The 22,453-nt window shown below is 35.1% G+C and overlaps 1 protein-coding gene across 1 annotated transcript in view; it reads left to right on the forward strand.

The window, feature by feature from the left end:
* Positions 1 to 22,453, forward strand: part of CDH18 (cadherin 18) — a gene marked incomplete at both ends in the record, with an annotated part of 163,391 nt that overhangs the window by 106,785 nt on the left and 34,153 nt on the right. The window contains 2 exons of the mRNA XM_083874826.1: positions 8,264 to 8,451; positions 11,068 to 11,321. Coding sequence (XP_083730952.1) covers positions 8,264 to 8,451; positions 11,068 to 11,321 — 442 coding nt within the window. The remainder of the gene's footprint in view (positions 1 to 8,263; positions 8,452 to 11,067; positions 11,322 to 22,453) is intronic.

Genomic DNA, 22,453 nt, shown 5'->3' on the forward strand with positions numbered 1-22,453 from the left:
CCTTTATTCACCCAGTAATTGCTAAGAGACCTGTAGAATCATAATGTGTTTTAGGTCTCTGTCCTTCTGCTAGATTTGCCTGATATTGGATAAGGGATAAAAATTACTGGAGACTATTAAATTAAAAGGATTGAAAAAGTTTTGTGTCCTCGGGAAACTCAGATTTTAAATGAAACAAGATAAGGACATGATAATTTCTCTTAAGATGGCTGACATCTGACCAACTGATCTAGTATAATCTAGATCCTGTTCACTGTGGCATTTATGGGCTTGAGAAGTGGGACCATATGAACCTAATGTAGCTCAAGAAGTCCAAGTGCAAGGTCTGCAACTGGGTCAGGGCAATCTCAGGCATAAAAACTGACTAGAAGAAGAGCTCAGTGAGAGCACCCCTGAGGAGAAGGACATGGAGGTTCTGGTGGGTGAAAAGTTGGACATGAACAGTCAGTGTGCACTCACAGCCCAGAAAGACAACTGCATCCTGGGCTACATGAGAAGAGTTGCACCCCACAGGTCAAGGGAGGTGATTATGCTCACCTACTCCACCCTTGGGAAGCTCCACTTGGAGTGCTGTGTCCAGGTCTGGAGTCCTCAGTACAAGAACAATGTGGACGTGGTAGAGTGGGTCCAGAGGAGGGCCATGAAGGTATCAGAGATCTGGAACACCTCACTGATGAAGACAATCTGAAAGAGCTCAGGTTGTCAACCTGGAAAAGAGAAGGCTGTAGAGAGACCTCATTTGCAGCCTTTCAGTACATAAAAAGGACTTATAAAAAAGATGGAGAACAGCTTTTTACAAGGGCAGATAACGATATCGGAAGGGGAGACATTTTTAGACAGAAGGAGAATAAACTTAGACAAGGTATCAGGAGGAACTGGCACAGGATGTCCATTGAAGCTTTGGATGTCCCATCTCTGGAAGTGTTCAAGGCCAGGCTGGACAGGGCTCTGAGCACCCTGGTGTAGTGAAAAGTGTCCCTGTCCATGGTAGAAGAGTTAAAACCAGATTGTCTTCAATGTTCCTTTCAAACCAAGCCATTCAATTAAGTCTATGATGAGTCCAGCAATGATCCAGTATCCAGGGAGTATTAGGAAGAATTTCAATCCAGAAATTATTTTAATTTTAAAGGTTGCTTATTTATTAGGATTTTTTTTTCATTACAAATAGAATAATGTCTATTCCTTATTTCATGCTCATCACTTCCCATCTGTGTGACTATTACATTTTGATGTAATAGTTGCACAACATAATTTTGGTGCTGAAAAGTATTTTTCTTGTCACATATCCTTAAAGCTAGATGTGTGTTGAATTGATTGAGGTCTTAAAGTGTATGCTCGGGTTTCAAAGTCAGTGCTCACGTTTCAAAGTGGATGCCTAGTGAGTGACACTTCCTTTGTGAGTAAAGTTGGTGTTCCGTGTACTGATTTTCTGTGTTTACAGAGAATTATCACAAGACCCCTGTCCTTTTTTTTTTTTTTTTCTTTTGAAAATGGCTTAAGTGTTACTTCAGAAACAGAATGAGGGGCAAAACTATTTCTGTCAGTTTTCCAAAACTTCCTCCTACCTGTGACAGCCAGAAGCAAAGCTAACAAGGGAAAGCTGCTATTGTGTGCCCCTATTACCTGCTGAAGATGTTAGTTTTAGACAGAGAAGTGTATTGGGGCCTGATTCGCTAGAAGTATTTAGAATCACCTTCTTAGCAAGGCTGCTGCACAAAAACAAGCTATTTTAGGGAGTCGTAAAAGAGACAAGCCTTGCTGACTAGGGTGAATGTCTGAAATTTCTCTCATACTGTGTCTTTGTAATATGCTAGAATCTATCATTCATCTATGCGATGCCTTGGACATATGAGAAAGACATTACTGGAGATGTGTTCATTAGGTTCAAAAGGGAGTTAAGACATATGAAAGAAAAGTATATGTACCTTTGAATGTATGCTTCCATAGTCTGGAAAATATTATCTAAAGTGATTTTTGTCTTCTTTCTTCTCTTGTTTTGTTTTTTGTGGGTTTTTTTATGGGTTTTTTTGTTGTTGTTGTTTTGGTTTTTGTTTTTTTTTTTTTTAAATTTTGTTGTTGTTTGTTTGGTTGTTTTGGTTTTGGTATTTTTTGAGTTTTGTTTTGTTTTGTTTTGTTTTGGGGTTTTTTTGGTTTTGGGGTTTTTTTGGTTTGGTTTGGTTTTGATTTTGGGGTTTTTTGAGGTTTTTTGGCTTTTTGGGGGGCTTTTGTTTGTTTGTTTTGGGGGTTTTTTTGTTTGTTTGTTTTTTGGGCTTTTTTTTGTGTGAGAAGAACAATATGACATTTGCACAATATTTAAAGCTACCAAATTGTTTCATATATCATTGAAATCTGACATGAGTTATTTAATGGTATTTGATCACATAGGAAATCTCATGATGTTCTGTTTCCTGAGCAGAATAAGTGTGCTTTCCATAATCAGTTTTTACTGTAAAATTAATTTAAATAATTATAACACTTTTCAAGAGTATTAAATATCTTATTGTAAAACTCTCCTTTAATGAAAATTCATGGCAATAAAATTTGCTGACAGAATTGTTTATGGAATTCAAATATTACAGGAAGTTTGATGGGGGAAAAATATATTTATGTCCAAGTCAGAATAAATACTTCTAATCAATATATGGTCTATATACTGAGTTTTAGCACCACTTAGGTGCATCAAATTTACTCATAACAGTACCATTGAGTCTTATTTCATTTTATTGAATACTGTCCATAAGGATTTTTGTGTACCAGATCCATTATGAATTACATACATCATACATATCAAAATAACTTCAAAACACGCTAGACAGAAAAGAAATGTGCGCGTTTTTGTTGGTTTGTTTGTTTTTCTGTGGGTTTCTGAATAAGACTGTAATGGTTTTGGGAATGAGGGAATGTTGTTTGTTTTTCCCTCAGAGTCGAGAACTGGGAGCTGGGCCACTCCATTTTGAGAAGTGGTCTTTGGAAAGCCTAAATTTTCATGTTGTTTATGAATTTAAACCCCAGTGTGATCACAATTCTAGTTGTACTAGTGCCAGGAAAAAGCAAGCATACAAACAACAAAACAAACACAGTCCAAATTGAGTTTTTTACAGGTGTTGCTATTATCTCTGCTTTACCCAAGGTGCCTGATGCAGCCATGGTCCCTCTTTAAATGACATAAAATATGCTGAACAGAGCCCAGCCTCTAGAGACTGCTACAGATCTTTCCCAACAATTAAGTTCCTCATTAGTGATTATTATCAAGTGCATATGTTGCTTTTCCCATGCCATTTGCATAGAAAATATGTATTTGGGGATTCAATACCTACAGGAAAGTAGTGAATCTGATAATCCAGGAGAAACCCAGCTTTCTTCATGTTACTGCCTTTACCTATGAGTGGTATAAACATCACAATTTTTACAAGAAACCACAATACTTTTATTTTCCAAGATCAAAAGTTTAGTATTCTGAGGTGAGAAAGTTTTCAAGAACTTTTAGTTATTGTCTCTAAAGGCAAAGTGTCATGGAACATAAACTCATCACTGATTAAAATCTTAATCACAATAATAACTCCTGTTATACACTGAGATGTAAAAAGCAGGGGCATTGGAATGTACAAATCTTATTTCAGCCAAAGGAATCTCTTGCATCAAAGAAGAATGTTGGTTGTTTTGGGTTTTTTTCCGAAATTGACCCAAAGTTTCTATGTTCTTCAAACTTTCAAGGCAAGCAAAAGTTGGAAACGTTTGAGTTTTGAATTTTTTTGATTGTCGTATTTGCAAATAAGAAGTAACTTCATTTATAATTCAAATACATTTAGAAAGTGTAATAGCATTGGGGTTTTTGGCAGGGAAGAAAAGTAAGCCAAGCATACCTATTAAAAATTTCTTAATTTACTTTTTTGAAAGAGATGTTGGCATCAAAAATAAATACTCAGATCAAAATTAATAGATATAAAATTGACTGAACTTCTGCAATCATAAAATTTTCTGTACTCATAATGATGATGGATTAAAATTTGATTTATTATATTAAAAATAAGCATAGGAAAGGAACATGTGACAAATGTCCAAGACATGCTGTGACAAATAGGCTTCTAAAAAGACTGCAGTCTCAAAAGAGAAATCCAGAATAATCTATTACAGGTAGTGAAAACAAGCAGCTCTGTGAATGAAGAATAGCTTTCTCAAAGAAAGCCACCAAGATAGATTAAGCACAGTCCCCAGTTGAAGCTCCACTTTAGTTTTATCAAATATGGCAGGCAGTAAAACATGAGACATACCTTTGTAAACTACAGGATCATAAGTTCACATGAGACTTGAAAAAGTAATCTTACCCAAAGCCCAGCTTAAAGCAGGTTCAGTTATATCAAGTTATTAAGAGTCTTGTCTAGTAAATCCTTGAAATGTTGTTTTCAGGTCCCTTTCTGCAAAACTTCTTTACAACTGGCTGGCCCCAGCATGTACTGATAAATGGCATTATCCCTCCCCTGGTGCCATTACTGAAAGTCATGAGGTTTGTTTCAGCACATTTGTCCAGCATGTCCAGGTACCTTTGAGCAGCACTCCTGCCCTCCAGTGTAATAAACACTCTTCCCCAAGTTGGTATTCAGTATTATGTCTCTTCTCCCTCCCATTGTTAAATAAGATAATGTCTACTGTTCAAGAAGACATTGTAACATAAAATTTTGACTTACATAAAAGTAAGTCAAAATGATCACCAAAATAGAATAGATTAATAAATACAATAATTTCAATAATATGCTTATCAATTTTCATTAAATACTGTTGCACTTCTTTTTTGAGAGGTTCAGACAGAGAAATTACTTTTCTGAGTGTAAGACAGCATTGTAGGCTGCCTGTAGGCTAATTGAAATGTATTGTTCTAAAGATAAATAAATTATTTCTGTACTATAATGACAGGTAAGCCATAAAGTTAATTGAAAGATGAAGATCATATACATGAATTTGGAAAATGTTTCAATTAGCATAGATTAAAGTCCTGCAAAGTGATATTGTATACAGTACATTACCTGGAAAGTAGTATTAATTTCCTCATATCATGAACAAAGGGAATGTATATGAGTGAATGTGATAAAAGCTGAGAACTGAATCATCTCAGAATCTTGATCTGTAAGAAACAGGCCAGCTTCTCTAGAAAAAATTAGACCACCCCCAGAAGATTTCTGCTTCAAAACAGCTCCTGGAAGTCTGTAATGCTGGAAGCATAAGAATAATCTGTTCAACATGGTCAAATTTGCTGGAAAGGTTTTGCTATAGACTGATTATACTGGATCCTCAGGACTCCTATCTTCCCAGTCAATTGTTTTAGAAGGTTGAGACAGGCTCATAGTTTGCAATACAGAACTGTAAGTGATACTGTAGCACTCTAGCACTGTAATATTTTACAGTGACCTATCAAACTTTCTTTATCCAATGCCCAAGGAAACATTCATAGAATCGGAATCACAGATTATGCTGAGTTTAAAAGGACCTTTCTCAGTCATCAAGTCCCAATGGAGAACACACAAGGAGTCAGAGCATGTAGCTGAGAACATTGTCCAAATCCATCTTGGATTCATACAAGCTTGGTGCTGTGATCTCTTCTCTGGGAGGTCTGTTGCAGTGCTCAATTGAGCCTTTCATCAGCTCCTCTTACTAGCAATTAAGTTTACAATGATTTAGTGTTTAACATTTCCAGTTTCACCACTAGTCTAAAAAAAATGTCTTTAATATAGTTTAACCTTTATGTTGCTGAACTTTATCTTCTTTATCTTCTTATCTTCTTGGGTGTTTGGTTTTTTTTAGATAGTATTTTTTGTATTTTTCTATTTGGCTCATGTCTGTATGAGATATTGTCAGGCTGTCTCTGTGAAACAGTGGTTAAATACTTGTTGGGAGACATTACTGACCTTATAATCTAAGAGTTGTTTTTTTTTTTTTTTCAACAGCTTTCTTTTAATTCTATCTACATTTTTTTAACATTTCAGTTCTACAGAAATGGACATAATTCATGAGTCATTTCAAATATTTGTTTTGCTTGAAGTTTTAGTATTTCAGAATCTTTGAAGCAGGTATCAGTAAAACAATTTTCTGAAACAGATGGGTAACACTTGGGGTGTGATTATAAACCGGAGTGTAGTGTCATGTAGATAGATATATTTGAACAAGCTCAACTGTTTGAAAGTCTCCAATTAGATCACCCTATCATATGAGTTATAGCACATCCAGTTGCTGAAGTGGCTTGATTATATAACATATTCTTAATGGCCTTAACCTTTTCCTTTTTGGAAGAGCAAAAGTGTCAAAAAACCATATTTTGCATTTATTTTAGCACCAAGTAAATTTTGAAATTAATTTCATCCCATTACCGCAATTTTATGTATGAAATAAAGAAACCAGCCATAAAAAAGTGTTAGTTCACATCATATGTAAACATAAAACATTGCAAGGCATTTATTTGGAAATTTGTGTAGGTGGCTTTTAAATGCATGTCAATAATTGCGCCAAAGTATTAACTATGAGTTTTAATTGAATTTAGTAATTGTCCAGCTACATCAGGGTTAGTATTTTTTTTTTTTTTTTTTCACGCTTTAAGTTGTAATGTTGTAATTTTTCTCTTGCTCTGCTGGAAATTTCTTATTTTCCTTAAGATTTCCAAAATGAATAATAACTTATTTCTTGTTTTCCTACGAAACCTCTCTTTTCCTTTAGACTGACAAAGATTAGTGTACTTGTCCATCCTTATCACACCACTAGTTGTTTACCAGTACTATGAGCTAGTGTGAAAAAATATAATTCATTACAGCAAATAGGTTTAGGAACTGTTGTCCAAGGAGTTGGATAAATTTATAATTAATTTTTTTGTTTCCTAGTGTCTATAAAGGGAGCTATATTTTAGTGATGATATCTGTTCCCTTTTCAATTGCAGCTTCTGTCAGTTGATAATTTTTTCAATCCATCCAACCAGTACTGGGTTTCTGCCACACCTCAGGTTTAATCTCTGAATTCAATTTAAATTTTATCTTTCTTTTTCTACATGCTTATCAAGGGCACCTCTGCAGTCATGCTATCTGGCTTAAACCCAGCAAACCATAACAACATATTAACTTTTATATGTCCACTTACAAATCTGCTGATCCGCTGTCCTGACACTCAGTGTTGCACCCTTGCACTCACAGAATGGCACAGAATGCCTTCAAGGAACATAAAAGGAGCCTGGTAGAGTTTCAGAAGATATGTAATGATAGAAGTTATTTTGCTTTTTTTACTGTGTTGGTGGTTGGACTGTAATGTAAACTCCGCAGACTGTTAGGGAGGCATTTGGATTGGAGTTTTTTAAATGGGAAGTGAGGATGTTGTTGGTATGTGAAATATTCTTTTCAGTTCTGGTAGATATCATCATTCCTGTTGTATTATAAGGGTAACATTATTGGAGATATTTTCTTTAAACTGTTTTTTTGGCCTAGTTGCAGATGGAGGTTTACATAATGACATTATGTCTCTTTGCCATTTTTATTTCCTTGTGGCAGCTTCTTGTCCACCAGAAAACTTTGTACCTTTTAGAAAATTTCATACAAAAGCTTAAAGACAGTGGATAAAATTATATTTCAAAAAATATTTAACTTACTTATTATTAACCTAACAGGTTGCAAAAAACACTGAAAGGAGGTCGTGGTTACAAAGGAAGATTTTTCTGGGCATGAATGTGTAATACTTCTTTGTACCCATTATGTTAATTTTAATTTACTGTGGATAGCAGTTAAAATTTTTGTGCAAATGATAAAATATTAAGAGTTATTAAATTTTTGTTTTGTAAAAATTACATGTTGAAAATATTGATGCAATGTTGCAAAAATGATTAGATTTTGGGAAAAAATGCAACAGATTTTTCAATTAAAAAGTACTCATTTGACCATGCATTTAATTTTAAGTTGGTGAAATATATATATTTTGGTTGTGGAGAAAATAAACTTTAAAAATACAAGTATGAAGGAATTTCTGTATTATGATATGTACAGCAAAACTGTGAAAACAAAAATCCTACATTAGGTAATTTAGATTTTGAATAGGGAATGAAGGCATCCCAAGTAAAATACAATTAGATTTTGAACTCTTTCGGAGATCTAAATAAATTCATAGGTTTATTTGTCACTTTAAAAAATGCCTAAATACTCTTCCATTGACTCAGACATCTATCAAGCAGATAATGGTTCTCAAATTTAGTTTGCCTGGAAAACGTCCAAGCTATTATGTTGGGTTTTTTTCCCCTCAGAACATTATCAACTGTATGTTCCTGAGTCGGCTCAAGTTGGATCAGCAGTTGGCAAAATCAAAGCAAATGATGCAGACACTGGTTCAAATGCAGACATGAAGTACACAATTATAAATGGAGATGGCTCTGGGGTATTTTCCATATCTACGGACAAAGAAACAAGGGAAGGAATTCTTTCTCTGAAGAAGGTAAGCCATAGAAGATATAAAATTTGGGTGAAAATTCTACCTTTGTATCCAACCTAACTGAATCTTGGCATAGAAAGTTTATCTGCGGCAATGAATGTGCAATTCAGTTTTCATAGAATGCTATTCTTTGATTTGCTTTCCAGCTGGTATCTCAATGGTCCAGTATTGTGCTAAAGACTTAAAATGTTACTGGTAAAGCTATGACAGGGTTATCATTTATGTATATATATACATATATATATATATATGTATATATATATATATCTTCAGTCTCAGAGATCCTTCCACAAAAGGTTGATTACAAACTCACAAAGTATTTCCACTTTACCTCATGCATTTCCTTGTTTGAATAAGAAACTGGAGGAAACCCAAAAGCCCAATAAAAGCCATTATTCTCTGTAGCCTTCAAAAGAAGAATGGTCATCATTAGGGTTGGCTAATGATGACCATTCAATGGCTCCCCCTTTGTCATGATTTTCAGAAAAATATACTAGAATTTTCCTGACCTTAAGTCAGCAAATATCATTCAGGCTTCCCAGAAAAAGTGTCTAACAGCCCATGTCTCTTCCATTTTGCACTATGAGATTGGAAATGTTCAAGAAACAGATAGTTACTTCTCATAAAATTCTGTAACTCCTCTTGGGAGCTACAGTTACCCTAATATGACATTCCTTTTGGGAGTCTCATATTAGAAACTCAAAGCACAGTATAATGCACAGCAGCATTTTCAGTTAACCTTGTAACTACACTTGAGCTACATTTGGCATTTTCAGTTTGGCATGAACATCATAATAGCCAGTGAATACATACTGAAGTTATGCGGATTATTGTCATGGAAAGACATTATTCATTGGTAAAATAAGAAACATGAACAAAAATTCTGCTTAATTCATCTAAAATGTAAATGTTTTGCTTTCTTTCTGGGGAACACTAAATTACCTTCAGTGTTCTGATAATTTTAAGTAAATACAAATATGATTTGCATGTCTAGAGACACAAGACAAAGCTGTCTCTCACCTTATAGCTGCAGGTTATGATTGAGAGGTTATAGGGAAAGAAAAAAGCAAATGAAACAAAAACCAACTCTGGCTATATTTGAAATGTCAGCTTTTTCTGATTATCTGAACAGATTATTCTCTTTAAAAAAAATAAAATTATTGTCTGATCGAAGAACTAGATAAAAGAAAGAGTTTTTGTTACTAAAAGACTTGGTGTCATTCCTCATGTGTTTCTTGAGAGAAATTAATCCTCCTGTACAAGTTAGTTCAGTCATTGTCAGTATAAACCGAGTTTTTCAAAAAGACATCCGAGATACAAGTTGCAGTGCTATTTTAAACCTGTTTACTTCTAGAATAGACATGCTGCAGAGAAATGAAAATCACAATTCAAAATTTCTCTTATCATAACAAAAAACCAAAAATTAATGAACATCTGAGTTAGAATTTATTAGACCTATATTTCTTTATGAATTGACTTGTGTAGAATACTTAGCTGCTCTTTCTTGCATAGTAATAGATTTACCAGGATATGGTAAATTGCTATGCTTTTAAAACTTTTTATTTTTACATTCAGGAAAGGGAAACAGAAAATGTGAGGGTCACAAAAGCCTTATACTTTTACAGTTCAATGAATGAATTTATTGTCCTTAAGTATATAGAGGAGAAATCAAAGAAATATATAAAGTGTATATAAATCTTGACCAGTTTTTCTTACACATCATCAGTCAGATTTATTGCAGATTTCATCTACAAAATGTGTACTGACTGTGACAAGCCATATATTGACTTCTTTATATGTCTTGCCTAATGTACTACTTTGCCACTCCTTGGAGTGACAGGGAATACCACTTTAAACTTGGAGGAAGAGTTTTTGTTAGACAGACTCTCATGTCCACACAGAATGATACTGGTGTCAGTGGAATTCTGCCATGACATAATAAATAAAATTTCTGGTCCTAAAAAAAAAAAAAAAAAAAAAAAAAAAAAAAAAAAAAATCCTGTGCATATGCAACTTCTTTTAATGATTGTGTTTTGAGACTGTTGGAAATAGACAGACTACATCTACAGCCTTTCCCTTATTTGCTAGAAGGATCACCTGGTCATAAAAGTTCCTGTCTCTTGTAGTAAGTGTTTTCCTGTAAGAGGTAGCTTTGATTCAGTTGAGGATAAAAGAGATGTCCAAAGGAATTTTAATGCCCCTATTGCTGTCTATGAAAGTTTTTTATTAAAGATGTTAACTTATTTTAATTCAGGATGCATCACTCTCAACCTTTTCAGGTTTCAGGATTCAGGATTTACTGATTAAAATCAAAAGGTGACAATATCCAGACACTACATTATCATGAAAGTAGAATCTGTGGCTCATTCTAAACCCTGGGTTATTTCCAAAACTAATATCTTTTCCAATATTCTATTCTGGAGAAAAATTGAAACTATCCTGCTTCATTTATATCCTACTACATGCAAGGTATGGCAGCTGCCAGAATATCAACTAATATCATCCCTTTCCAGTTTCATGAAAAAATGTTTAAGTTAAACAGAAAAGATGTTGTTAAGTTGCTAACAGGCTAAACTAAAGAACAGAATGGCTCTGAGAACTTATTTTTTCTTCCAACAGCCACTCAACTATGAAAAAAAGAAATCATATACACTTAATATAGAAGGAGCAAATACTCACCTTGATTTTCGCTTTTCGCACTTGGGACCATTCAAAGATGTAACGATGCTGAAGATCATTGTTGGCGATGTGGATGAACCCCCGCTCTTCACTATGCCTTCCTATGTCATGGAAGTTTATGAAAATGCAAAGATTGGGACACCTGTTGGCACAGTAACAGCCCATGATCCTGATGCTGCAAACAGTTTAGTGAGGTATAGTAAATCCAAATTATACGGGTTAATTACTCAATCATGACATTGGATTTCACAACCTTAAGTGTTAATGAGATCTGTAATGTATGAGGACTGTTTATTTTGGTACATAAAGGGAAACATAGATTGGAACAGTGTCATGATCAGTTTGTAAGGATCAGATTTAGTAACATAACCTTCAGCCTTTATTTGGTTTGCACTATAATTCCCATCACTGGTCTGAGCAAAGGTCTGATTTGCCAGTGGTATCCTACTGTAAATCTGTTAAATATCATAGCATTGTCTGTCAGAATTGTGCTGGCCCTCTGCACTCTAACTACACTGTAGTTGTCCTAGGTGCTTGTGCAAGACAGCAACAGCTTTAGATAACATCTTCCTTTTAGAGATAAGCAGGATCATTTTTGCAAAACTTTGGTTGAGGATGAACCCATATTTTGTAATATGCTTCAGCTTCAGTGGAGTATCAAAAGAATTAAATACGTGTAATAATTAATTTTGTGGAACAATACATGAACTTTATGTGTCAAAAGTGGTAGAAGATTTTTAAAAAGTTTCCAAAACATATCAACAAAAATATTTTTGATGCTTTTCCTTTCCGTGACATAATGGTATAGCCTTCATAGGGATCATATTATTATATCCTTGGAAAGCAGTTTTTCTCAAGATAATTAGGCATATTTAGTCTCCTGAGTGAGTTGAAATCTGCTGGGTATGTGTAATAATCTTTGTAAGATGAAACAATATTTTCAGAACAATGAAAGCATCAGTTTTTTATGTTCTTTTGTGATAATAGTCTAGGATTCAAAATGTTTTGTGTCAGAGAATCAATATATGCAATTTCTTAGTGGCAAGTTATTGCCTTTAAAAAATTTCCACTATGGTATTTTTGCCTAAATCATAACACACATAATAAAATTTTGCTAAAAATAGCTGCCAAATGCCTGTAGCTCTAATACTGTGATTCTGAAGCTATTCAGACCAACTACTGTCATGGAAGTTTGGAATAGGAAGGGCAAATGCAGATTTGACTAGTTGGTCCATAATTCAACTCTCTGTTGCCCATAACAGTTTTGTCTAGAAAGAGATAACTTTGGCGAAAGGGAAGCAGCAGCAGTTTGCACAAAGGCTGGGAAGGCCAGAAGTAGATTTTCTGGGTGAAGCAGCCAGTGATTTGGAGATAGAGGGATCAGAAGGAAAAATATTCCCAAATATTGAGCTATTTGTATTTATCTATTTTTCTTTTTTTACAAACCTGAAATTGTAACCAGTGATTGAAGGTAGCATATAAACTATCTATATTATTCAAATAATTAAGAGAAAAAAATGTTCTTATTTTTGGCTATCATGTTTTTTCCCTCAATTGTCATTTATTTTTGAGTTGTCCCTTCCATATTTCTATGTCTCAATGGAGAAAAATATACAGTGCTAACATAACATACCAAAGCATGAAGATCTGAAGGGAGCCAGTTCTCACTCAGTTATGTGTTGGTGGGGTTTGGCAAGGGCAGTGGCAGCTCAAATATCCTTGACATTATATTGTGACCAGGTCCACCCTCTAGCCAGGCTTTATCCATCCAGGTGGAACTGACAGTGGATGTCATTTGTGAGAGTGAATGTCATTTGTCATTTTTATGGAGATGCTGATTTTCTAAGGTCCTACATGTTGCTGTGTGGGACTCTAAACAGACACCAGGCTGGGTTTGTGTATCCTCAAGTTTTCCTTGAGCTTCCTGCTGCTGGAGCAGAAATGCTGGTCTGAGAATGGACAGTTCCAAACCCCCTTCCCTTACTTCAACTTCACACAGAAACACTGATGTAGCACAGAAGGGCTTTGTATTGTTTGTTTCAAGATCTGGCTGCATCTTGGGAAACTGTGGGTTGGAAGAGGTGTGACCTGAGAAGCGGAGCCCATGAGACTGCATGGGCTTAGATGCTGCTCCCCTTGGAGTCAGGGTCCTGCCCCATGCTCCACTCAGAGCAATGAGCAAAGGAGCTGCTCAGTGGTGGCTGGATTTCCAGAAGGGTCCATGCAGTGCACTTATGGCCTTTTGTGCTGCTTTGGAGGAAATGTTTCCACAGTTTGTCTGAAACCCTGGTGAGTCTGAAAGATAGTCAGAAGTAATGAGGTCAGGTCACTTCTTTGTTTCCCCACAATTCCTAGTTAATTGGAAATGAAAATAATGATTATAAAAACGTAACCAGGAAGATTCAGTGTAACTTTCTTAGAAAGCAGAGATCACAATCTCCAGGGAAGATAGGTGCAGATAGGACTTGCCCTGCTGATCTCTGTGCAGCAGGGGAGTAACAGAATAGTGCTTCTTATCCAAATGGCTCAGACACATCTCCAAACACTGTGAAGCTACAGGACGAGATACAGAGCAGCGATTTGCTTATCAGTCTTTCCTAATCCACTTGTGCATCCTTTCCACTTTATGAGGACACTCGCTGCTGTGTATGAGATTGATGAAGCATTTAGGCACACAGTTGAAACGATATCACTTTGCTGTTCAACGGCTAAAAGAGATACAGTGCTGTGATTTGTTCACTGCCCAATTAAGTAACAGTTTATTTTGATGGCAGGAACAATTCTTGTATACAGAATAATGGCTAGAAGTGTAGTTAAGATAATTAACAGTGCTCAAATCTTTTTAACTGAACACCAAAATAAATAGCACCATCTATTGCTATCAGTAGAGGGAGACAAAGTGGGTTTTGTCCTTATTTCCTCACTGTGATTTCATCACAATGATTTTATCTTGTTCCTGAGCTGAGCAGTCTTCAGCGGGCACTGACTTTTTGCCAGTGCTTGTACTAGTGTTTTAGTCTTTAAACCCTGGCAGAACATCCTCTGTAATAATAAATGTAGCTAATAGTGATGGGATCTTTTTATTCAGTACTTATCTGATCTGCAATTTGGACTGTTCTAAAGGATTTTTCTTTTTAAGTTGATTGATGTTTTTTTTCTCTGAGAAGATAGAAGTGCTTTTTCAGGAAAGCTTTTTTAAATGTTCTGTTTTAGAATAAGATTATTATTCTACTGAAATATGAAAAGCAAAATACAATAGAAAGCATAAGAAAAAATATTAAAACTTCATCATGTATTAATTTTAAATATAAAGGGGTTTTGAGTAGTTTAAAAATTTACTAAAAAATAATTTTCTAAATCAACAGAAAACATACTAATTTGTAATTCATTCACAGGTATTGCTGCCTTGTTGGAACATTTATGAGAAACTAATCCCCTTTCATTGCTTTTTGTCAAGGATTCTGCTTTCATACTCATATCTTTTGTTGCTTGAAAAGGTCAGGGTTAAGTCACATCTTATAATAATATCTGATGTACAAGTGGGTCTTGAAAGATCTCTTCCCACACAATATGCAAGAGAGCATGACTATTAAATGCTCTAATTACAATTTTTTTGTTAGCCATTATTCATTTTAAATTTATATCTACTTAGAAATTATCTTTTTTTTCTTCCTGAAATCATACACAGAAGACTTGCATGGAGTTAGAGGTGAAAACAGGTTTTAATTGGCAAAGCACTTACGTGCCTTGAGAGCAGCCCTGAGCTGTCCGTGCTGCCTCAGGGCAGGGCAGCACCTCTTGAAACCCGGCCATTTTCCTGTAGGTGGCGGTGATCCTTGGGAGATGAGTCTACCCAGAGACAGCACGTACTTCAGATGACCCTTGGAGCTTTCCAACTGCCTCTGGTCTGTTGCCAGTGGAATGGTCTCAGAAACAGAATGCTGAAGCTGTTCCCCAAGCCACCTTCAAGGCAGTGATTCAGAAAAGAAGTTTTAAGATCATGGCACTTTCTGCAGCTCTGATACAATAGTGAAAATAGTTCCACGACATAGACCAGTTTCCCCAGAATAACTTCCTGGTTTGATAATGTACTATGAAGAATTGAAAGCCTTTATTAACCTTAAACACTTAGGAATACAGTTTGAGATATGAGACATCCCATTATAGAAATACTGTAACATCAGATCATTCCTTTGAGTGCTACTTTGTCATGCAGTGATACAGGAGATAAATCACTGTTTTGAGCATTAATGATAGGACTCTGCCCCCTCTAGTCATTTTTTAACACCCACTTATTATGTTTAATTTAGGTTGTTTACATTTCTGGGAAGAATTTTTCTTTGCCTGGTATTGAAAAGAAAACTTCTGGAGAATGTGGTACAGGTCTTGATCAGGACTCCGCCTGTGACAATAGTGTCAAACAAATAAGAAAGATAAGCACCTTCCTTTTTCAGAAGGTCTAGTTGCCTGGTTTAAAAGAAATCTGTATATTTTTTTTTTTTTTGTGCTTGGAAGATTGATTTGTTCTGTTAATATTTTGAAATTTAAGTAAAGTTTCTGTTGGACCTTAGTCAAGCTGTAATATATCTTATTATAATGCATTTTATTTACAAGGATTGATCAACTATAGGAAACAGAAATCAGAAAAAAACCTGTTGTTTTGGGTTTTGTTTGGGTTTTTTTTCTTTTTTAAATTTTGTGTTAAAAATTATTTTAGAATTTTTAAATTTATTTTGTCCTAAAAATTGACTTTTAATTTTGTGCTAAGTTGGTTAAGAATAAAAGTACAATCTCAATCATGATCCTGGCTTCCCACTTTTCTAATGGTCTTATGTTGTTGCCTTAAAATGGCTGATATATCATAATGGTTATAATACATGTATATACTTTTGAGTACAAAAACTTGCTTTCCAACACCACACCTGGTATGTAGAGGCTCTAATAAATTCATGTTCTCTTGTCCTGCGTTGATTTAAATTGACAAAATTCTCTTTCCTTCTTTCAGAAAGAATAATAAAAAATTAATTAATTACAGGTGCATAAGATTATAACAATTAATGTGGTGTAGGGATTTTTTTTTCAATTCCTGCATTAGGTAGATAAACTTATTTTAACTTTTGCTGCATGGATTCAACTCTAGAATGGTCATCTTTTAGACTCATCTAGAAGGTGAATACTTTCTGTCATCAGCCTTTAGAAAGTAATCTGAATTTTCAGTAAATGATATTTTAAGAAGCATGCTCATATGTAGATGAAAGAACATACCCTATAAGTTTTATGCATTCTTACTTTTATTCCTCAAAGTCTTAAAGACATAAAGTATTTTGAAAAATTCAAGTTTTAGACTTCTTTTCTAATGTAAAGTTTAAATTTGCTAGAGATAGAATAAAACCTCAATTTGTGATTCAAACTGAAGAGAGGTGCATGAAAGGATTAAAGGAAGAGGCTGAAAAATAAATTTTTTTTTTTTTTTGCTGTATTTAGGGCAGCTTGCTACCCTCATGTAGAGTGACTATCCCTCCCTCATATGCCTATGTAGGAGAACATGTGAGATCCTGCCAGGCCTGTGCTGGTGGAGACAAAGGCAGAAATCTGCTCTCCTTAAAGGGGATCTCAAAGCACAACACTATCATAAACCTCCAGTATTCTCTCTAAGATTGCCAGTAAACTGAGACAAAAAAAGAACATCCTATTTTAAATGGCTGGAGAGAGATGGGATTTTTTCTTCAATTTCTTCACTAATTCTCCATCTGACTTCACAGTGAGAAAACATTTTAAAACCTTTTTTTATAGTGTTGAGGTGAGAGGTCTGTTGCTGTTTTGTTCCCTGAAGCCTCAAATTAGTTTTGATTCTTGTCAAATTAGGTGTCCTAGGTCTCCAAGTAACAAATATGTCAATGTCCTCAATCAGGAACTGGTAAGATGTTCTGACAGCTCTTTTGAATAGGAAGAATCCAGCTCAGGATAGTGGTGAGAATCCCACGTCAACTCAGAGCCACCTCTATCCCTCCCTGAGAGCTGGGAGAGAAAACATTGACAGATAACATTTTGACCATGAAAGACTGATTTTGCGTGCCAGAACATCATCTTTATGTTTCTATGATTTCTACTGACTTCAGAATGCCTCGAGTATTAACATTCTTTTATGATTTTAGAGTCAGCCTACATATCTGAACATCTCTAGAATGCAGTCATTTTATAGGCTCAGGCAACTCCAATAAATAGGCATAAATCTATTCATTTTGGTTTAGTGTATAATATGAAGAGAAAAAAAATAGTATGCAAATAGAATACCATTCTTTAGCTGGTAGGCAGAAAAGTAGGTATAGCTGTAGAGAAGTAACTAGCTTGTAGGGGAAAATAAAAATGTTTCTCATGTTACACTGACTGCACCTTATTTCTTATCAACATCTGAATGTTAATCTCTTTGAAAAACAAGCAACTTGGATATAACAAGATACAGTTCTGCCATCAGCACATCTCCCTAAAATGCTTTTGAACAGTCATAACCCCCTGAAGAAATTCATAAAGTCATGAAACCTTTATCTTGCTTTGAATTCTGAATTATGCCTTGAAGGGTGTGACCTGTTCTTAGCCTACACTGACTGGTGAATTAGCTGGAAAAATGATCACTGATTAACACATGCAGACAGAAACTGCCAGTTAGAAATTATGAGTGTCCAGAAAGGGCTTATTTCTTCAAATGAACAATGTTCCAAATTTCCTATGTCCAAGGTGAGCAGTATGCTAGAGGATGGGAATGAGAACTGGAGCAGGAAGCTGACTTCTGCATAAAATTCAAACCAGTAGTGGCTGCCTCTCAGGGGCTTTTCTGGGAGACAGTGGTTCACTGCTGTCAGCTCCCCTGTGTCCCCTGGGATCCAGCAACTCACATCTCTAGGAATAGGACTTGGAACACTGCCACTCTGACTGAGCTGAGATTTCAGTATGAGAGATGAACCGGGAATCCTGTATGGAAACAAGGTACTACTGATCAGCTGATGGATGTCAGCTGGCAGCAAGCACCAGAGATAACAGCCAGAGCATCATATTGAATCAACTTCCTTTAAATGCTGTGAGAGGAACTGTATCTTTCTCAAAGTTATGTTATGTCTGTTTGAAAAGAAAGCAAAGGAACAGTAAGCAGAGGTATTAACTTCTCCAAGCTATCTTCAAATGTATTTAATTTTCACACCTGGAAAGCACAGTTGAAGGCTGTAGTTCTCAGTAGCAGTCTTCTGCCAAGGAGCTTTGGAACATCAAATATCTCCTTAATGTACCAGACATGAGTACAGGGAGAAAATTGGTTACCTGCTGATTGGCATGACTTCTGACTCATACTTCACAATTCCTTTTCTCTCCTGGCTGAATCTGTTTGAAGTATGGAGAAATAAATTGTCCCTGGAATGGAGGTAGTGTAGCCCAAGACAGTCATGGCAACAGAACATCTCCCCACCACCTCATTTGGCTTCAAGGGTTTGCTGCTGCTTCCCAGGCTCATGAGTGCTGCTGTCAGGAGGCAGAGAGAAGATAAAAGGCACACATTCAACTTATGTCCCAGCATGGGCCATTTCTTGTTGTTCTCCACCCGGTCAAATGCAGAGAGTTGCAGCTGGTTGGTTCTTTTACTCTTTGTCATGGTATACCTCCTTCTCTCACTCTATGCAGCTGCTTATTCTTCCTTTTCTAAGGTATTTTATAAAATGAAATAAAAAAATCTCTACTTTAAATATGTCTCTTTCTGAGAAAGTTTTTGCTTAAATTTTTAGCTGGATAGGTCTTCTTACAATGGCATTTGACTTTTAACTGATAAGTCTTTAAAGATATAATTAGTTGGACAAGGTTCTAGTCCCTTCCTATGGACTTTTTTTTAGTAATTCTTTGTAACCTGATTCACTTATTACTTGAGAACTGACTATTTGCTGATGTGTCAAAACAAAAGTCCAAGGAAGCACTGTGATCTTTGAATTCACATCTGGCTGAAATTTGTCTTTGGAAGTTTATTATCAATATGAGATTTGTGGCCATGTTAGAAATATGTAATAGAGTTCATTTTTGCAGTTCATAAATAGGGTAATAGATGAAAAATATCATAATGAAAATATAATAAAAGAGTTGATTAAAAGCAGAGAACTTAAAATCTCAAAAATATTTTAAAAGTTCAAATTCAAGGTTTGTCCTTGAAACACAGTAACTAAAGAGAGTCATACCAGGACAGTAACAGACTATGCCAGTTGTCTATCCAGTGATAAACTGGTGTTAATATTAAAACAATAATGTAAGTAGAGAGATTCTGAAAATGCTTATGCCTTTTAGCTTCAGAAGCCCTCTTAAAAGGTTTGGAGATAATTAATATTTCTAAACTACTTTAGCATACTTGAATTTTTTCTCCATTTTAAGCAGTCTTTGCATTGTTAGAGTCTGTCAGGTTTAATACTAAAAGCATATTTATATGTTCCATAGTGACCTTCTGCCCAAGGGCCTTCATTCATATTTCTCTTTATTTCCTAATTGACTCAAATGCTTTTAGTTTTTAGCAAAAATGGAGGGAATATCTGTAATCACTGACCCACTCCTTCACTAAAAGGCAGAAAGTGAGGAGTGAAGCCAGAGGAGCCAGTGCCTTGCTTTGATCAGAAAAAGGGTATGGATGAAGCTGGGAATGCACTTCCATTCACTGACACTGCCAAATAAAAAGGTGGCACAAGTTGCATTTCCCAGTGTTAGCAGAATTCAGTTTTGGTGTTTAATTTCCTTCAGATTATCTTCAGATAGTATGACTATTAAGTTTTCTATATTCATGATCCTTTTTAATGAAGTTTCTTTCAGATTGGTTTCTGTTGCTGGTTTGCATGTAAACAGTTTTGGAGAGCTGTTTATCTAGGCGTGTCTTGTTATTAAGTCTCTTTATTAACATGTGCCATGCAGCTCTTATGTACTGATTTAATGTGCAGTGGTTATAAGCATGCTAAATCACATGGTGTTGTCATGAGTAAATATCTATAAAGAAATATCTCAAATGGATATTTTAAATTAATTTTTGAATTAATGCATTCTAAGTGAGCAGAAACCATCAAATGAGTTGAGGTGAAAAATCTCTTTTGAAATTACTCTTTGAAATTCAAAATTTGCACTGTATCTTTTTTGTGGTCTAGAAAAAGCATCAAAAAGCAGATCAGTAGTTGTGGAGGGAAGGGTAGGAGCAGAAGGGAGCGACTATGTCTGTTGCCACTATTATCCAGATGAAAGTAATTTTTTAAATCAGATTAAATAAATTCAGAAACTTAAGTAAAGCATCATTGGCTCTAGAATGTGCTCTATTTATTAATATATCTGGTCTCTATTATCAGCATGTTGATAAATGAGAGACTAGTATTTATGAAAGTCTAAATTTTTCAGCATTTTGTAAAAACAATGGAACTAGTTCTAAATGTCCTCTTACATGACAAAAATGAGCTGCTCTACCAAGAGAGTTCTTTTACAAAATATTTTTAAAGCAGTTGGAAGCAGAACTACCATTCCTAGGTTTTCTACCATGTGGGAATATCTTCTGTAACTTGTTTTACTGACACATTCATGAAGGTTGGGGAACAGATAAGTGCAAATGGCTGCTTTAGATATGATGCACAGGGCAATTTTAAGGAAGAATCTGGAGTAATAGAGGAGAACTGAACATTTTAATAATGGGAAAACCTAAGAAAGCACCACTGTATTATATTATTAATTGATGAAGAAAAGAATTGTCATCAGTGAATATTTCAAACTGTATGCAAAAGTTAGCATATGAAAGGGAAGTGCTATGTGGATAAATTAGAAAAAAAAATCATTATCTAGCATCATTGGAAGCAAAAGTGTTAGTACAATAAGTTACTACAGAATTATTTTGGTTTTCATTAACAACACAGAAAATACAATGGAAGTTATACATCCAATCCAAAGTTCTTTAAACAGAGATTTGAGCTTCTGTGGAACACACTTAAAAAAACTGACAAAGAAAAAGCTGTTCATATTAAAAAAGAAAAAAGGCCATCTTTTACAATATGTTTATGAAAATGAATCATTAAATGATCACAATTCATCAGAAAATCAAACATCAATTTTCCTACACAAGCTTCATTTTTGGGACAGATATTTTTCATTTTTGTTCTGTACTTGGCTCAGAGGAAACGGTAATGTTTTGATGTAAATCTTATACACACAAAAGCCGCTGGGTATTCATATTGCTTTAAGGTTTTTTCCTCATTGAAACTCAACATCAAATTCTGTTTATTTTTAAGCTACTGTCTACAAATAATACATAGCCCTATTTTTATGGCTCTGTGGTCAGCACAGTAGTGACTAACAGAATAGTCACTGTGCCTGATGTTGATAATAAGCAAACAGTGTCCAGAGTAATTAATGTTTGCAGGGACGAGACTTGTAGTATAAACTGATTTGGATTTGCAGTACATATACCATAAGAACAGGTCAGGAAAGAATATTTGATTTCTTTTTTTCAGAAAATAATTCTTGTTATCAAGAGACTCCTAGAGTCAAGGAAAACAAAGCTATACTAGGAGAGAAGTCATTAACTTTTACTCTACCAGTAAGAGTTCTCAAAAAAAACTGAAGGACAACTATAATTTCTCTCTTAACTTTCTCGTTCATCATGTAAAAGATGTTTGGGTATCTGTATATGTATCTTGCCCAACACAACCAAATGTTCAGCATTTCTGTGTTAAGAATAGTATGATCAAAACATTCCAACTATTTTTCCTAGCTCAATTTTCCTACACTGCCAAGCATAAATTATAAAGCATGCGGGCTTTTCTCCACCTGAAGCATTTATCTTCTGGACAAAGTTCAGATGTCAGCATGACTCTGTAGCAAATATGGCAGCTTTATGGATTTTTAGAGGTTGTTACCACTCTGTCTCAAAGTTTTTGTAAACAGTTAAAGGTCATGAACATGGGAGATACAACTTTTCCACTGAGACTGGCGCAGTCTTAAAGAGATGATTATAGCCTGTACAAATAGGGCCACATAAAATAATGCCAAGAAGATAATTGTGTGGTCCATTTTTGTTCTTTTTTTGTGGTGTGTCCTTAGAGGATTCCAATATTCCTCAAAACAAATTAAATTTCTTTGTATGTCTGCACCATCCAGCATTTCATGATCAGTGACTGATGAATGTTCTTCAAGAGTTTTCTTTTAATTCCTCTCCTGAGTTTACCAACCATGGAGAACCACGCCAATTTTCAGAAGTGTGTCTGCAATGACTGCTGTGCATAAATCCACTAAATCTACTAACTTTTTTTGTTCATTTTCTGGCAACATCACTGTTTTG

Source organism: Zosterops lateralis (genome assembly GCF_965231275.1).
Source record: "Zosterops lateralis genome assembly, chromosome: 1".
In the NCBI taxonomy this organism is placed as follows: domain Eukaryota; kingdom Metazoa; phylum Chordata; class Aves; order Passeriformes; family Zosteropidae; genus Zosterops; species Zosterops lateralis.